Source organism: Mustela nigripes, chromosome 16 (assembly GCF_022355385.1).
Source record: "Mustela nigripes isolate SB6536 chromosome 16, MUSNIG.SB6536, whole genome shotgun sequence".
Lineage (NCBI taxonomy): Eukaryota > Metazoa > Chordata > Mammalia > Carnivora > Mustelidae > Mustela > Mustela nigripes.
The window spans coordinates 1,628,672-1,644,400 of NC_081572.1; the positions used below are offsets into that span (position 1 = coordinate 1,628,672).

Genomic DNA, 15,729 nt, shown 5'->3' on the forward strand with positions numbered 1-15,729 from the left:
CCGGCCAGGCAGAGAGCAGAGCGGGCTGAGGGGGCCAGGCTCACTACCAGGCACCAAGGCGTGTGCAGGTGGACACCCATGGGGGACAGAGGGCATTTGGCTACGAGCTCCTGGAGCAAATGGTAGGGAATTCTGGGAAGAGAGGGCTGGGGTCTTGGGGAGAGTGACAACCCTAATCCAGGTCCCCAGAGCAGCCAGACCAAGAAGCCAAAGAAACATGGGCCTTTGGCAGGGGCTGGGTGGGCAGCAGGCCTGGGACGTTGGGCCAGCCCCTTCTGCGGTCCCTCCAGGACAAAGGCTGCCCCTGGGCCTGGCGTCTCAAGGGAGCCGGGCCACCGCCACACTTGCAGATCTCCAAGAAGTGTGGTTTCAGCTGCTTCCCTGCCAGGTATGGTCGGAAGGTGACATGGCTGAGAAAAATCCTATTGGTGTCTAGCTCGGGATGTGATTTACTCCACCAGGCTTTTCTCTCTCTCTCTCTCTTTCTCAAAACGGGGAAGAGACAGACATCTGTAGAGAAGCTCCTGGAGACGGCTGTCGCCTGGATGTCCATGTGAAAAGAACACTCCCTCTGTGGGGAAAAACCACTTAAACAGCGGGGGGGGGGGGGGTGACATTTAACCCTCAGGCCGACCATGTGGCCTTGCAGAGTGTCGCTCTGTGGGGACAGAAGTGAGGCCCCAGGGGAGGTCTGGCAGCTCGGCTCCTAATTCACACCCAGATTCACACCCAGAATCGGGACTCTCTCCGCGCCCCAGGCACCCGCAGTCCTTTGTGTGGCCTGGGGCTGGTGTGCTGGGCTCAGCTGTCATTCCCCGCATTCTTGGGCTCGCAGATTTCCCTCTGGGAACGTTAGTGACCCTGATTCTGCTTCTGGAGGTAAGAGCCAAGACTCTTCCCACAGGGACACGGGCTCCTGGTTGGAGAGCCGAGGTGGGCTTTCAGGGCAGCATGGCTGGAAAGTTGAGCTGGTCATTTGCGGGCGGTGGGGACAGGTCTGGTCGATTGGGAGTGTCAGTCCTGGACACGCCTGCGGGGGCTTTACTGGACGTGCGCCTGCCCATCTTCTGAGGGAGGTTCAGAGGCCGAGGCGGCAAGTGCGTTTGAGTTTGTGGTAAGCTCCGCCCGCAGGAGCAGGGTCCCCGCACCCTGGCTTCGGGTCTGCAGAGAGGATGCAGGACACTGGCCTGGGCCAGGGGGCAGGGACTCCGCTTCGGGGAGCCTTCACTGCCACCTGGTGGATGGCCCAGAAGGGTAATGTGGGCCCGTGGCAGGTGCAGAGAGGGGTGGCCCCAGGCAGGGCCAGGTCTGGAAGGCGCAGAGCGCCCTCGAGGCCGGCCCGGTGGACAAGGCTGCAGGAGACGGTGGGATGGTGACAGCGATGGGGCAGCCGCGGGCTCCGGGCGTGGCTGTCCTGGTGCTTGTCCCTGGATCTGGGCAGTCGGCAGGTGGCTGCGGGGCTGGGTCTGAGGGCCGAGAGATTCTTCCATGATGTTCGACCTCCCGGAGCCTGTTCTGGGGCGCGGCGAGGAAGGAAAGGTCCTACGTGTGCGAGAGGAGGCTCAGCGTGGCGTAGACACGGGCTGGAGACTGCGGGGGGGGGGGGTCCCCCTGCCCCAGCAGCCCTGGCTGTGCCCCGAACCAGCGGGCCGCGATCTGCAACACCTTGTTTAAGATGGAGGCGGAAGCCCCGTAACAGAGCAAACATCTTTTAAAGTATGCGGTTCCGTCCCCGTGAGACCCCTCTAGGGTTTTCACGGGGCTCCACGTCTCCTCGGTCCAGTCCCGGAGCCGGGTCAGCCGCGCAGAGGGCGCCCCCCCCCCCGCCCCTGCCCACTCCGCTCGCCCCGGCAGCCTGTGCTCCCCGTGGCCGCGGCGCCACTGCGTGGACCTTCCACGTCGGGCTCCTTTCTTGGGGTCCGCCCGAGCGGCAGTTCCTTGCACCTACAGCGCATGGGGGCCCTGCGCGCTTGTCCGTCTGCAGCGGCCCGCGGAGGGTCTGCGCCTCCCGGGGAACCGGGGGCCACAGGGCCGCCGCATTCCTGCGTGCGCGCTGGTTCTCGGTCCCCGGCGGGTGTCTCTGGGGGTGGGGCTGCTGGGTCATGTGGTGCCCCCGTGTTTGGTTGTTTCTCCTCGTGCCGCGTGTCCCCCCCAGCCCCGCGCGAGGCTCGGACTTCACCGCCTCCTCGCCAGCCCGTGCTCTTTGCTGTTTGGTTCTGGCCATCCTGGTGGACGGAAGGTGGCGTCTCCGTGTGGTTTCGGTTTGCGTTTCCCTGAAGCCGCGTGACAGTGGGGACCTTGGCGTATGTGTGGCACTTTTCTTGGAGGAGCCAGATTTCTCCAGAATTTCGTAGCTTTATTTCCGAAGTCCACCAGCAAGTGAGCCCCGGAGGCCAGACGGCTGCTCTCAGAGGCTTTTGACCCAAACTCGGCCCCATCCCCCCCAGCTAACGGAGGGACCCCCCCAGGACCCGCTGCTGTGTCCTGCAGCCCAGGCAGGACCCCAGGAGCAGCAAGGACCATGGGCCACTCTGTGAGCCGAGCATTCCTGGGTGCCTTCCAGTTGGAGCCCCCGGGCCTGAAGACAGTCCAGGGCTGTCCGGCCTCTCACATGTGTGTGAGGCCCTGCCGAGCCCCCGAGCCCCCCGCCCTGCCCGGTGCTCTCGGGGAAGACACAGGGCAGCCGCCGTCAGACACGCAGAGTGAATCGAAGGGCTGACCTACTGCCCACGGACGCCGCGGGTGGGAGCCCAGACCATCTGCGGCCCTGGCAGGACCAGGCTGCCAGGTGGTGGCCAGGAGCCGGGGAGCCGGGCTCCAGCAGCCTGCCCGAGGCTGCTCACTGCCAGCCCCTGGGACAGCCTTGTCACACGGAGGCCGGGACCGGGGCGGGGTTCCCTCTGTATCGAGGGGGCCTGCCGGAAGCTTCCTCGCCGCACCCCCACGGAGAGCTGCTGGCATCGAAGGGTCGTGAACCAGATTTTCTGAAAGCGACGCTCCCGGATGCTCCCCCAGGGCGAGCTCTGTACCTTGTCCCTCTTCCTGGTTTGGAGCGGGAGCCCTGGCCTGTCCCCTGCTTCTCTGTCCTGGGTGTGGCGAGTCTGTTTCCCGAGGCTAAAATTCTGATTTGTTTCCAGGGTTCGTTGCTAGTAAACAAGCACGTGTGGGACTCCGGGCAGTGGCCTGGTAGCCCGCGAGCTCACGAAACCTGCTGGGGACGTCTCGCAGGCCTCCTGTACCTTCCTGCGGCGTGTTCTGTGTTCACAGCCGTGTTGCCACAACTAGGCGCTTTCCTTCCTTCCCAACACGTGTGCTTCCGAGTTCTCTCCTGCTGCTGCCGGGCCTCTGGGGGACACCGAGTAGGCGCCGTCAGAGCAGTCCCCGCGCCTGGTTCCCCATCTCGCGGGGGAAGGGCTTCCAGCCTTGGCCAGTGAGCCTGCTGTTAGCCGTCGGGTTTGCGGGCGGCTTTTATAGAAAAGTTCCCTTTCTCCCTAGTTTGCTAGGTTTTGGTTTTTGTTTTTTAGTGACAGATGTGGGATTTAGTCAAATGTTTTTCTTGCATCTGCCGAGGAGGTCTTCGTCAGGCCGCCTCCTCCCGTCCGCCCATACGGAGTCCCACCGGCCGATGTCCGCGCGCTGAGCTGACCGGACGTTTCCGGCGTAAACCCCGCGGGATTCATCCCAGCACCGTCACGCCGGGATCAGAACCCGTTCTTACACACTCCTGGCTCGCCTGGCTCCTATCATGCCGGATGCGGGCGGAGCTCGCGGGGCAGCGCTCCAGCGGCGGCCTTCCCTGAGCTCCGGCGGAGGCGCGGGGACGCCTGCCCTCGGCGTCTGGACGGACCCGATGCTCAGCAGACGCGAGCGCGCGGCCCATGCCCGCAGCCTCGACGAGCTGCCTGGTGTGGGGCTTCCGAGAAATTTGTCCGTTTCTTCAAGACTGATGAATGTACATGCACAAAACTGGTATTTCCTCAATGTCCTTCTAATGTTTACAGGGTCTCTGGCAACGGTTCCCTTTCGTTCCTGATGTAGCTGGTGCCTCCCTTCCCTGGTCGGTCTGGCTCAGGCGCATCACGATGACCGAGCTTCCCAAATAACTCTTTTGGCTGTCATGGATTTTTTCTTTCACGTTTTTGTTTTCATTGATTTCTGCTATGATCTCCTTTGTTCTCATGATTTTGGATTTAATTTGCCCTTTTTCTAATTAATTAAGGTGAAAGTTTAGCTTATTGATTATTAAGTTCCCTTTAAAAAAAATAAGCGTTTGGTATTATGAATTTCTCTTTGAGAGAAAAGGCGCTACTTCGGCTGCCGTCCACAAACGTTCATGTGTTCATGCTCGTTCCGTTTACAATATTTTCTTACTTCTTTTGGGAATTCCTTTTTCCCCGTAACGGCTTATATCTGTGCATCTTTCCGAGATCGGTCATTGATTTCCAGAGTCATTACATGATGATCTGATCTCATTTTGTAGGATTTCAGTTTTTCTGCAATTTGTTCAGGTGGACGGCACGGCCCCCACACGGTGCACATTGGCGTGTGTCCCGCGTCATGGGACGAGGTGTGCTCTGCTGTGGGTGACTTGGTCCGGCCGGTCTGTACCCTGGAGAGGCCGGCTGCGCGTCTAGCCTCCGAGAGACGGTCAGTCCTTCGGTTCCGCGGGTTTTGCCTCCGGAGTGTTGAAGTCCTGTGGTTTGGGGGTACGCGCCTTGGGCTGTGATCCCTGCCTTTGTCACTTAAGGTCCCCCGTCTCTGGCGACATGCGTCTTGAAGCCCGCGCTGTCTGGTGCTGACATGACCACGCCAGCTTTCCCGTGATTCGTGTCTCCGAGAGGTATTTTCCCCATCGTTCTCTTTTTTACCTGCCTTTACATTAAAGTGGGTTTCTCCGAGATACCATAATCAGGCTTTTCCGTTTTTATTCCCGTCTGGCAGTGCCTTCACTTGGTGTGTTCGGACCGTTCATGGTTAGTGGAGATGTTAAGAACTGAACTTCGATCTACCCCTTTATCGCTCTGTTTGTGCCTGTTTCCCCTTTCCTGCCTTTTCCCGGGGTGTTTGAAAATCTCCTGGTGTCTGGTCGCACGAGGGGGCTCGGCCACGCGCCCGGCCTCCCGCGTGTGGGATCCGGAGTTAACCAGACGCTCTGCCCCTCCTGTCGCGTCACCGCTGTGGGCGTCCGCAAGTGTTAGGGTCGACAGTCACACGTCTGTTTAAAAACAAGACGGACAATGGCCGTTTCTGCTGCTCCTCCCCCGCTCCCGAAGTCCCCGTGGTGTCAATTCCTGGCGGCCCGGAGAGCGTCTCTGGCAGCTCCCTCTGGAGCGTGTCTGTCGCCGCCTCCTGCCCTTCGCCCAGGAGCGTCCCCGTCTTTCCTTCCTTCCCAAAGCATGTTTGGACGACACTGAACTGCGGCCTGACCGCCGTCTGCCGGCGCGTTCCAGACCCTGCTCCCCGGGTTCTGGCCTCTCTGGTTTCTGTCGCAGCTGCTTGGTCGATCGTTGTCCTCTGGACGGCTTTCCTCTCCACCCGGAGCCTTCTCGGTTCTTTTCCTTTGCCTTCAACTTTTCACCAGTTTAGTTACATGTCTGGGCGCGGCTTTCTTTGGATTCACCCCGTTTGGGAGGGGGAGTCACTGCAATTCTTATGTCTGTAAGTTGAAGTTTTTCCTCAAATGTGAGAAAGTTTTGGTCAGTCTTTCTCCATTCCCCCCCCCCCGCTATCATGTTTCTCCTCTCTTGGGATTTTTTTTTTTTTTAAGATTTTATTTATTTATTTGACAGAGAGACACAGCGAGAGACGGAAGAAGCAGGCTCCCCACCGAGCAGGGGCTCCATCCCAGGACCCTGAGATCATGACTTGAGCCCCCAGGCGCCCCCGTCTCGGGATTTCCATAACACAGTGTTGGACCCTCTCGCCCCGTCTCACCGGTCCCGCGGCATGGATGAGCCCCCGCTCTTCTGTCTCCCGGCCAGACCCGACGAGTCTGGTGGCTGCTCCCCCGGCTCACACGGGCTTTCCTGGACACCCCTCTCTGCGATGGAGCTTGTTAATTTTTTGGACTTTCGGTGTATTTTCTGGTTCTGAAAAATGCATTTTGCTCTCGTGTCTTCTCTGCTCCCCAGCTAAGACTTTCCATCCGCTTCCAGCTTGTTGAACTTGACCTCCTGGGAGCTAGTTGCTGTCCTTGCTCTCATGTGCTTGAAGATCCTACCGCCTGGATCTGAGCTGGTGTCTGCCACTGTCTTTCCCCTGGGAAACTGGTCACAGACACCAGCTTTGCATGGAGTGACTGGGGGTTGTAAATCTGGCATCCGGGCTGCCGTGTCGACTCTAGGTCGGTCATGATCCTCAAAATGGTTTTTGTCCGGCAGCCTGTCAGCCTGGCTGGCTCAGACCACAGGTTGTGCCGACCTCCAGTGGCCACCATGGGCTTCGAGTGTTCTTGTGCATGTGGACGGGGCAGCAGGCGTCCCTCCTGAGTTTGTGGCCAGTGAGTGACCGTGGACAGCTGACACCACCAGAAGCCCATGTGTTGTCAGGACAATGCCCCACACCCTGCCTCAAGTCCCCCAGTTTTCTCCCTGGGTACAGCAGGGTTTCAGGGAGACCCTATGGGGGTGGCCGTAAGTGGGGAGGGGGACATGCCTCCTCAGGGCAGGGCACACGGGGGCCAGGGGACCCCCATCTACAGCTGGCAGCCCCCGTTCTGTAGCTGGGTGCCCAACCCCATCCTGGACGGTGCCCCCCGTCTCATCCTGGGTGCCCAACCCTCCCAGTTCCCCATCCCCTGCTTTTAAAACTTTCATGCTGCCTGTACTGGGGACAGACGTGCATCCCACCAAAATGGTCCCAGTGCCCAGTCCTCACCCCGCCTTCCTGCCCCACGGCCCCACCGGAAGCCTCTCCCACCTGTTTCCGCAGCCCCCACTGATCTTGGGTAGGATCCCAGCTCTGCCACCAGGGCTCTGAACTCAGCTCTCACTCCTCTGCGGTGTTCCGAGTTCTATGCCCCGTAGATTAGAACGAAGGTGGGTCATGGTCACATAGGTGGTGTTTCAGGACCAGGGTTCAGTGCTGGGTAGCATCAGTGTGAGCTCATCCTAGCTCCCTGCACACTCACGCACACTCACGCACACACACGGGAGCTGCAAGCCAGGCAACCTCCAGGGCCAGAGCCTAGGAGGCAGCTCAAGGTCATGCTGGGTTTCAGGGCAGAACCTCCTTAGATGAACGGAATAAACATGTACAAAGAGAAAAGGTGATTAGTTGGCACATGAGGCCTAACTACTGAGACACTGAGAGAGGACAAAGTTCCCTCCCCAACTTTCCAGCTGTTGCAGGAGATGCGGGGACCCCTTACCCGGGTCAGGAGGACGCCTGGGCTGCTGTCGGATGCTCGCTGGGTTCCCCATGCCCGGGAGCGGGCCATGCACACCCAGGCAGGTTCTCCAGGCACTCACCGCGGGAGGGGGGTGGTCGGAGTGCTGACCCCACCGCACAGCCCCCATGGTGAAGCCCTCAGGGAGGCCAGCCAGTGACTGCAAGGGGCAGACTTTGCCGCCAGCCCTCAGCAAAGGGAAAGGAGAGGGGTCCACCCTGCCGGTGGGGGGTCGGCACTTCCCCTACCCAGGCTGCCCACTCCCTCCATGACCTTGGACCGGCAGCCGCAGAGTAGGGCAGGGTTGCTGGATGCAAAGGTAGCCTGTATCTCCTTGTCTGTGAGAACCCCCGGGACGGCCACGGATGGCTGTTACCAGAAACACACGGGTGGGGCCCGCAGCCAGACTGACACCGTCAATGCCAGTTTCCTGCAAAATCCCCCAAATGAGCTGGCAGAGAGCCCCCTCCAGGCTGAGGCTGGCATTACACCTCCAAATCTGGTTTTCAGCTCTTGTCCCCCCCCTCCCCCAACCTCCTGCCCCCTGGGTAACTTGGCTGCAGCCCACGGCGGCCTCGAGTGCAGGACACGGCAGCCCCTAGGAGTGGGGCACCCCCACCCTTCGCCTTGCTGTTGCCTGCCTGCTCCCGGGGGCATGTGGCTTCCCACCTGGGCCTCCAAACCAGACCCCTGCTGGAGGAACCCAACCGACCAGCCTCCCTCACCTCAGTGCACGCAGAGACCGCGGTGCCTGTTTCCCTGGAGGAGCCCAGGACCTGACCCCGCGCCTCGCTACCGGCAGCTGCCCAGAGCGGACAGCCAGAGCGCAGGGTGCCCTCGGTGCCAGAGCCCCGCTGGGTGCGCTGAGGACCCTCACCTGCCCCACGTCCCCAGCCCCCAGGCCACTCGAGGCAGGCGCAGTGGAGCAAGTGCCCAGTAGGGGCCAACGTGCCGTGTTTCAGGGACATGAGAGGAGCCGCACTCGAACCCACCAGCTGCCCCCAGGGACCCCATTCCACGAGGCTGCAGACCATGCAGGCATCAACTTTAATACGGGGCTGACCTGGGAGGGGGCTGGGAGGGTCCCCTTTCTGTTGCAGGTGGCAGGGAGATGTCATCGGGATTGTCTAATGCCAGGATGAGCCGTCGGCCAGAGAGCCGCGACCACCCCCGACAGCATCCGCCTCGTTGGAGAGCCCCGGGGGCCCAGCAAGCTCCCAGGCGACGGGGGCCGCACCCCCAAGCAGGCCCATCAGCACCTCCGGGGACCCCCGGGAGACCGCTGGCTCCCCAGGAATGTCCCTTTGCAGCAGGGTTGAGCTCCCGCTGGTGCCAAGGACCAGTCGGGGTTCGGCCACTGTCAGCCCAGCAGGGGTGCGTCCACCCCCGCCAGCCCAACACTGTCGAATGTCGACACAGAAGAGGGGAGGTTTCCAGCCGTGAACCGATGGGGAGATGGGGCAGGTGAGGAAGCCAGGCCAAGGCAGGCGCTCCCTAACTGAAGCCCCGGCCAGCCGGCGGGAGCAGCAGCAGAGAGGGAGGGGCGGGCGAGGAAGCCGGTTCGACGCGCCCTCCCAAGAAGACAGCAAGCTGCGGAGAGGGCGGCCCGCGGAGCCTTGCAGGGCCGGGGACAGGAGTGGCCAGCACCAGGAGCCTTGGGCCTGCCTGTGGCTGCGTGGGAGCCGCAGCGTCAGAAGCTGCGTGTGGCTGGAGGGTCTGAACGTTGCCATTTAATCCAGAAACGAGAGCAAGGCCGCAGTGCCAGGGAAGCGCTCCGCAGAGCCCTCCTGGTACCAAGCCCACGGCGCCACGCTGCGCCATCAGCACCTGACCGGCCTGGCCTGGCGCCGGCCTCCTGGGAGCCGGGTCAGGGCTGGCCACGCACCCAAACTCTATGGGCCCCAGGCTCTGGGGAGTCCCCGCCAGTCCCGCGAGAGGAGGCCGAGTTACGAGGCCGCCACCAGCTCCACCTGCCTGGGCTTGGCCTCGCGGGGCACTTTCTCTGTGGAGGAAAGAAAGAGGCGTTGGCCGAGGAGAGAAGACCAGAGAGGCAGACACTTCCAGAGAAGGAGGTGGTAAGGAGCCAGGACCCAGGACAGCGCGCTCTGGACAGGGCCTGCGGGGCCCAAGGCGCAGGCAGGGGCCTGTTGTGAGGGAGGGGCAGGGAGAGGGGCAGGAGGAAATGTGGAGGGACCAGCAGCCACACAGGGCCGCAGCGGGAAGCGGCCCCACAGGGCCCTGCTGTCTAGAGGACGGCTCGTCCTGGGCTGGACATGGCCTTTTCCCAGCTCGGCTTGTGGGCTACGCCTTTCTGAACGGGGTCAGGCCCGAGAAGGTCACCCCATCCTGGAGACCCGGGCCCAAGCCCAGAGCGAGGCCTGTGCTTACCTGCCCCACTGGGGAGGAGGGAACCGACTTTCCCTGAGTGGGAAGGGGGGAAGGACCTTGTGGCCCAGGCATTTTGCTTTGTCTGGAAATCCGTGTTCTCTAAAGGACAGGACGAGAAGCGTACCTGGTTTCTTTTCGGGAAGGGGCTCTGAAGGAACCTCTGGGAGCTCTATCTGCTCCTACAAGAAAGAGGGCAGAGGCTGCAGGACACCACCGGGGCGGGAAGTCCCCCGCGCTGAAGCCCCGGCAGGGGCTGGCACTACTGAGACCTCAGTTGCCCCAGGGGGCTTCCTAGGAGATCTCAGCTGCAAACCTGGCCGTGCACTTGGGCACACGTATGCGCACGGGCCCCGGAGCCACAGAAGCGCCCGCTGTGCTCGCGCAAGGGCAGGTCTGTGGTGGAGCTGCCTGTCCCCCAGGGGCCCCCTCGTGGCTTGGGGCATTCGGGTCCTCGGGAGGAAGGACATCAGGAGGCAGCGCCCACGGGACACGGAAGTGCACAGAGCAGCGACATGAGCTAGTGCTCCTCCCGAGGGCAGGGGGAGCGGCGGGCGGGGGGCACAGGGAGAATGCGGCGCCCCTTGGCGGGGGGCCCAGAGACAGAGACCGCTCAGTCAGGGAGCGGACACAGGCCTCAGGCCTGCACGAGGCGTCAGCAGCGTCCAGGGTTATGCATGCAGGCCCCGTGCACGACAGCGAGCCCCTGGGCCTCAACGGGAAAGGCCACCCGAGATCACAAAACCACACTCTGTCCTCTGGAGGGGCCGACGGAGCCAGAAGTCAGCATCTCTGCGCTGTCCAGGCCGCCGGGCTCCGGGAGGCCCCAGCCTCCAGCAACCTCCTCGGGTGGGCAGCCCGCGAAACCGTCTCCCCGGGGGGGCTTTTCTCCCTGCTGTCAGCCAGGCCCGCGAGGAGACGGGCCTCGGTGCAGCACAAGCGCTAGTCGTTTCCGGAACACCGACCGCAGCGACAGGACTGTGTGCTCCCCAACACCAGTGACCACCACGGGCAGAAGCCGCCTGGGGTCCTGTCGCCCGAGGGACCGCGCCCAGTTCTGGGAGGTCCTGTGGCCCAAGGGACTGCGCCCGGCTCCGGGAGATCCTACTACCTGAGTGATCGCGTTCAGCTCCTCCAAGATGGCCTCCTCATCCTCCTGAGTGAAGCTTCCGGCCAAGAGCTCGTCTATTTGCTGCGAGAGGAGGAGCAGAGGTGAGGACCGGGGCCAGGCTGGGGAAGGAGACCGCCCGTGGCTCAAGGCCCCCCACCTTGAGAAAAGCTGACCACCCCCGGCACAGGCAGGCGCGGCCCTCGAGGGCACCCGCTGGGCACTCACACGGGCGGCAGATGGCCCCCGTGGCCCGGCAGCACCTACCCGCTGGTACTCCACGGCCTCCTGCGTCTCCTCCAGTATCCGCTCCACTTCCTCTATGGACATCACCTAACAATCGGTTCGGAGGGAGTCTCGTCAGCGAGGCCCTGGCAGAAGCCCTGGCGGGAAGGCCACCTGGACCGGAGGGCACCAGCCAGGCCGCGCGGAACACGACACGGTTCTGGTTGTCTCTGCCGTGGGCTGGGCCAGTGCAGAGACTCCGGAGCTCGGCCCCCACCGCTCCGCTCAGACTCCTGCCGGCCCTTCGCCCCAGACCTCCAGCACCTCAACCAGCCCTCGGAGGTCGAGGCAGAAATAAGCAAAAAGGTGTCAGAAACTTCCTCAGAGCGGCTGACTTGATCTCGTTTGGGTTCAAAGAGCCTCTGCTTGACCGGCAGGGACACACTGGACGGACGGGCGGAGCAGCTGGTGGCCGGGGCGCTCTGTGTGGCCCCTGCTGTCCCCTTACCCGGAGATCAGGGCCGGCTGGGGCATGGCCTCTCCCACCTTCTGGCACCACCTCTACGCCGCATCCTGTGACAAGGCTGTATTCACCTCCTCCAGGAAGCCCTCCCAGTGCGTCCGCCACACCCTTCGTGCACCCTCACCAGACTACTCTTCCAGTCACATAAGCATCTGTGGACCCAGTTTCTGGTCTGCGCCCATCAGCCCAGTCTCAGGTCAAGACCCTGAGTGTGTCCGCCTCCATCGCTGCCTCCTGGGAGCACTGGCTCCCCCATGTTCCCGGCGGGCACCTGCTACTCCCCGCCCGCGGCCTGGGCACAAGTGTGGCCTGGGGCATGAGCCCGGCCCCTCGTCCGCCCAGCTCCCCTTCCTTTCTGCCCCAGCCCTGCCAGGGCCCACCTGGTGCATCTTTTTCAGACACTCGTTTCCGATCTGCAGCCCTTCAACCACCTTCATCTCAATCTGGGTGAACTCGATGCTCTGGACCTGGGGAGGATGTCGAGGCAGACCCAGTGGTCAGGTGTCTGCCCTCCCCTGCTCCCCCCCCCCCCCCCCCCCCCCCCACCGACCATGGTTTCCAGGCTGGTGATCTGGTTTTCTGTCTTGTCCAGAAGCTGCTCCCGGTACCGCTTCTTCTTGAGCAGCAGCTTGGCCCGTCTGCAGAGGGAACTCCGCACGGTGACCCAGTGGCCGGCATGCCTGTTGGTGGCCTTGCCGGGCGTGGACTGGCCTCCTGGGCCTACCCCCCCGCCGGCTCCAGGACCACAGGGGAATGAAGCCCCTTCTTGTCCAGCCTGCCCTGGGCCCCACTCACTCCTTCTTCCCGTCCCGCAGGAGCTGCCTGGCGATCTCGCGCTCGCGCTCCAGCTGCTGGGTGATTCTCTTCTGGTACTGCTTCAGCTTGTCCCGCTGCTGCTTCAGTTGCTGCGAGAGAGCAGGCCTGGGTCGGCACACGCCCTCGCTGTGCCGGGTCCTGCGCCGGCCGCGCGGCACCCCCTCTAACAGAGTTCTCCGTGGGGACAAGGGGCACATGGGGCAAGGGCTGGCGACATTTATGGCTGTCACCACTGGGAGGGGCATGCTCCTGGCACCATGGTGTGGAGGCCAGGGGCGCTGCCCAGCATCCCGCAAGGCCCAGGAGGGGCAGCCAGCCCCAGGGTCCACAGCGCAGAGACGGAGAGCCTGTTCTCAGTGGCGTCACTGCACAGCAAGGCTGTGGGTGCTGGGGACGGGGGCAGGTCAGAGCGCCGCCACTGCCTCCAGGGTTCAGAGACAACCCAGAAGGGCCACCGGCCCACCCAGCCACAGCGAGGGTTTGGGGCCTTCCAGCCCGGCTCTGCGGGCTTCAGACGGGTTCCGGCTGCGTGCAGCTCCCCTGCCTCCGCCGCTCATCACCGTGTCTTTGCCGACAGCCGCTGCCACGTTCGCGTGGTGTTTGCGTGATCGTGCCAAGCAGCTGGGACCCCGGGTGCTGTCCCAGAAGGGACGGGGGAGGGGGGGGGGCGGGGCATTTACCACGTCAGTCAATCCTGCCCTAGTCTAGACCACTCACATTTCTTTCAAATTTCGCCATTTCAGAGGACGCTACGGTGAGCGCGTGCGGGCACAGGGCATTTCTCCTATGCGGACTTCTATCTTTAGGAACGATTGCCCTGAGTTAACTAAGCGAAAAGGTCGGCACACCTGTAAGACTCGGTGTAGGGAGAAATCATCCGCCAGTGTGGACGCGTCGGCAGGGACCCGCTTCGCGGCTCCCTCCACAGCACGCCTCCGCAGCACCTGCCCGGGGCGCCACATGGCGGGCGGGGCCGCCCGGACACCGCAGTGGCAGGTGCCCACTCTCCCGGCCCGAGGCCCAGAGACACGGCGGCCAGCCTACGAGCCATCCTCTCCGCTCTGGCCGTCCTCCCCGGAACTGGGCCTCCACCCCCGGCCAGGGCCACGGTCCCAGCCGGGTGCGTCCAGAGCACCGAAGACGAGCCGCAGGACGCGGGTACTTAGGGAAACCAGACGCAGCGGCGGAGGGTCACGGGGGAGACGGCGCCCGGCCGGGAGTTCCCAGCTTTACATCCGAGCGACCGGCCAGTCGTCGGGTTTACTGTGCGCGGACCGCGCTGCTCCGTCTGGGCACGCCCAGCGGGGCTCCCGGCCAGAAGGGCCTCCTTGAAGAGAAGCCCCGAGCTGCGTCCTCGGAAGGAGAGAACCGCGGGGGCGGGCGGGGTCGGCCAGGCGCGCCCCCGCCTCCGCAGAGCCCAGAGCGCGCCCCACCCCGGGCAGCACCCCCGCTCCTCGGGTTTCCTCCAGGGACACCCGTGCCAGACGCGGCTCCAGCCGGGGAGCCTCGGTCAAGGACCTTCACGACAGGAGGTTGCTGCAGCCAGCGCGAGGCCACCGGAGACCGCGCCCGTTTCCCGCTCAGACCCGACGCCGGGCCGGCTGGAGCGCGAGCGAGGGTCCGCGGGGCGGCGGTCCGCGGCCCCCCGTCCTGGCGCTTCCTAGGCCGTCCTGCGTCCGGGCCGCAGAGACCGAGTGCGCCGCGGGGCAGCCGGGAGCCGCGGGGCCGCCCGGGGTCTGCGGGGCCGCCCGGGGTCTCCGGGGTTCGCGGGGTCCGCCCGGGGTCTCCGGGGTCCGCCCGGGGTCTCCGGGGTCCGAGGGGTCCGCCCGGGGTCTGCGGGGTCCGCCCAGGGTCTGCGGGGTCCGCCCGGGGTCTCCGGGGTCCGCCCGGGGTCTGCGGGGTCCGCCCAGGGTCTGCGGGGTCCGCCCGGGGTCTGCGGGGTCCGCCCGGGGACCGCACGCCCGCACCGCGGGCCGCCGTGTGCGGGGCTGGCAGCGCGGCGCTCCCGCGGGCTCCGGGGCGCCCGACCACCCGGCGGGACCGTCCCCCTCCCGGGCCGCGGCGCCTGCCCCCCGCAGCGCGCGCTCGCCCGCCGACCAGGAGCGGCTGCGACACCGCGCGACTCTCCGCGCCGCCCCGACCCCGCGGCCCCGTCCCGCCCTCGCCCGGGTCGCCCGCCGCCCGGCGCCGCCGTCCGCGGCCAGAAGCCCGCCCGGCGGAGCGGCAGGCCCTCCCGGGGGCCGCGCAGGCCCGGCCCGCTGTCCCCCGCCGTCGCCGCGGGGCCCGGCTCTCACCAGGACGGCCTTGTCTTGCTCGGTGACCCGGCTCTGCTTCTTGCGGCCGAACAGGTTGCCCATGGCGCCCCGGCCCGCGGCCCCGCCCGCCGCGCCCCCTCGCCGCCCTCGCGGCCTCCGTACCGAAGCCCCGCCCCCGACGGCGGCCGCGCGAGGCCACACGCCGCAGAAGGCGAAGCGCGTGCGGGCGAGCGGCCGGCGGTGCGGGGATTCGGATCCGCCCTCGCGGGACTGGGCGACCGCGGCTCGAGGACGCTGCCGGCCGGGCCTGCGCAGGCCTGAGCGCCGCATTCGCGCGCTCTGCGGAGTGCCCTGCAGCTGCCGACTAAGACTCGAAGTCGCGGTCTCCCGTGTAGGTGGGGTCCTTGCGAGGTCCGCGGGCCGGACGCCGTGTCCGCGAGCCCCTGCGCCCCGGCGGGTGCGGCCACGCGGCGCTGCGCTCAGCGATCCTGGGCCCGGCCCGCGGGCTTCCAGGTGTGCGCGACGGCTACCGGGCCGGCCGCCGGGCCTGCGCGCTGCTCAGTCTGGGCCCCCCCGGCCCGCGGCTGAGTGTCCCGGCCGCGCGCGCCGGGCTCGGGGGCCACACGGCCCCTCCCGCCACAGCACCCAGCCCTGCCGGGTCACCCCAGCCGGTCCTGTGACGGACTCTGCCCTGCGCCAGGCCCGGCCCTAACAGCCCAGCGGCTCACGGGCGGGGCGCGGGGGTCTGAGAGGAGCCGCTGGCCTCACCTCTTCGGTGGACGCCGAGCCGAGCGGGCACCGGGCTGGCCGGCTTCCGCGGGGGCGCGCTGGCAGGAAGCCCTGCAGGTGGTTAGGGAGGTCCGCGTCCAGAGGAAGCGTCCATGCGGTGAGGACAGGTCCACTGCCTCATGACGGAAACCCGGAATAGCCGGCTGCTGTGGCTGGCCGGTCCCCCCAGGACACGGTGGTCTGGGGGCTCAGCGCTGCTGCGCGGCTGGGCACCCCACGCTTGTGGGGAGCAGGCGGCCGT

At 65.2% G+C, this 15,729-nt stretch overlaps 1 protein-coding gene and 1 long non-coding RNA gene across 2 annotated transcripts; one reads left to right on the forward strand and one right to left on the reverse strand.

The window, feature by feature from the left end:
- The first annotated feature begins 4,565 nt into the window (after window positions 1-4,565).
- On the forward strand, window positions 4,566-6,114 carry LOC132004255 (uncharacterized). Its single transcript, XR_009400471.1, has 2 exons — window positions 4,566-4,840; window positions 5,790-6,114. It is a non-coding gene; the product is annotated as an uncharacterized LOC132004255 (long non-coding RNA).
- A 2,303-nt stretch (window positions 6,115-8,417) lies between these two features.
- Window positions 8,418-14,847, reverse strand: CHMP6 (charged multivesicular body protein 6). Its single transcript, XM_059380491.1, has 8 exons — window positions 14,739-14,847; window positions 12,424-12,533; window positions 12,179-12,266; window positions 12,009-12,095; window positions 11,148-11,213; window positions 10,884-10,964; window positions 9,900-9,954; window positions 8,418-9,389 (listed from the first exon to the last, which is right to left on the reverse strand). Exons 1-8 carry the CDS (start codon window positions 14,799-14,801, stop codon window positions 9,334-9,336), a joined length of 606 nt encoding a protein of 201 aa, XP_059236474.1. The 5' UTR covers window positions 14,802-14,847; the 3' UTR covers window positions 8,418-9,333.
- Between the last annotated feature and the right edge of the window lie 882 nt (window positions 14,848-15,729).

Bases quoted from the DNA above. Each gene is read 5' to 3' on its own strand.
- CHMP6 (XM_059380491.1), bottom strand. From the start codon at position 14,801: ATGGGCAACCTGTTCGGCCGCAAGAAGCAGAGCCGGGTCACCGAGCAA. The intron at 12,096-12,178 runs GTCGGTGGGGGG...CATCCTCCCCAG, and splicing joins TCACCAGCCTGGAAACCATG to GTCCAGAGCATCGAGTTCAC. The intron at 10,965-11,147 runs GTAGGTGCTGCC...CTCCTCTCGCAG, and splicing joins AGGCCGTGGAGTACCAGCGG to CAAATAGACGAGCTCTTGGC.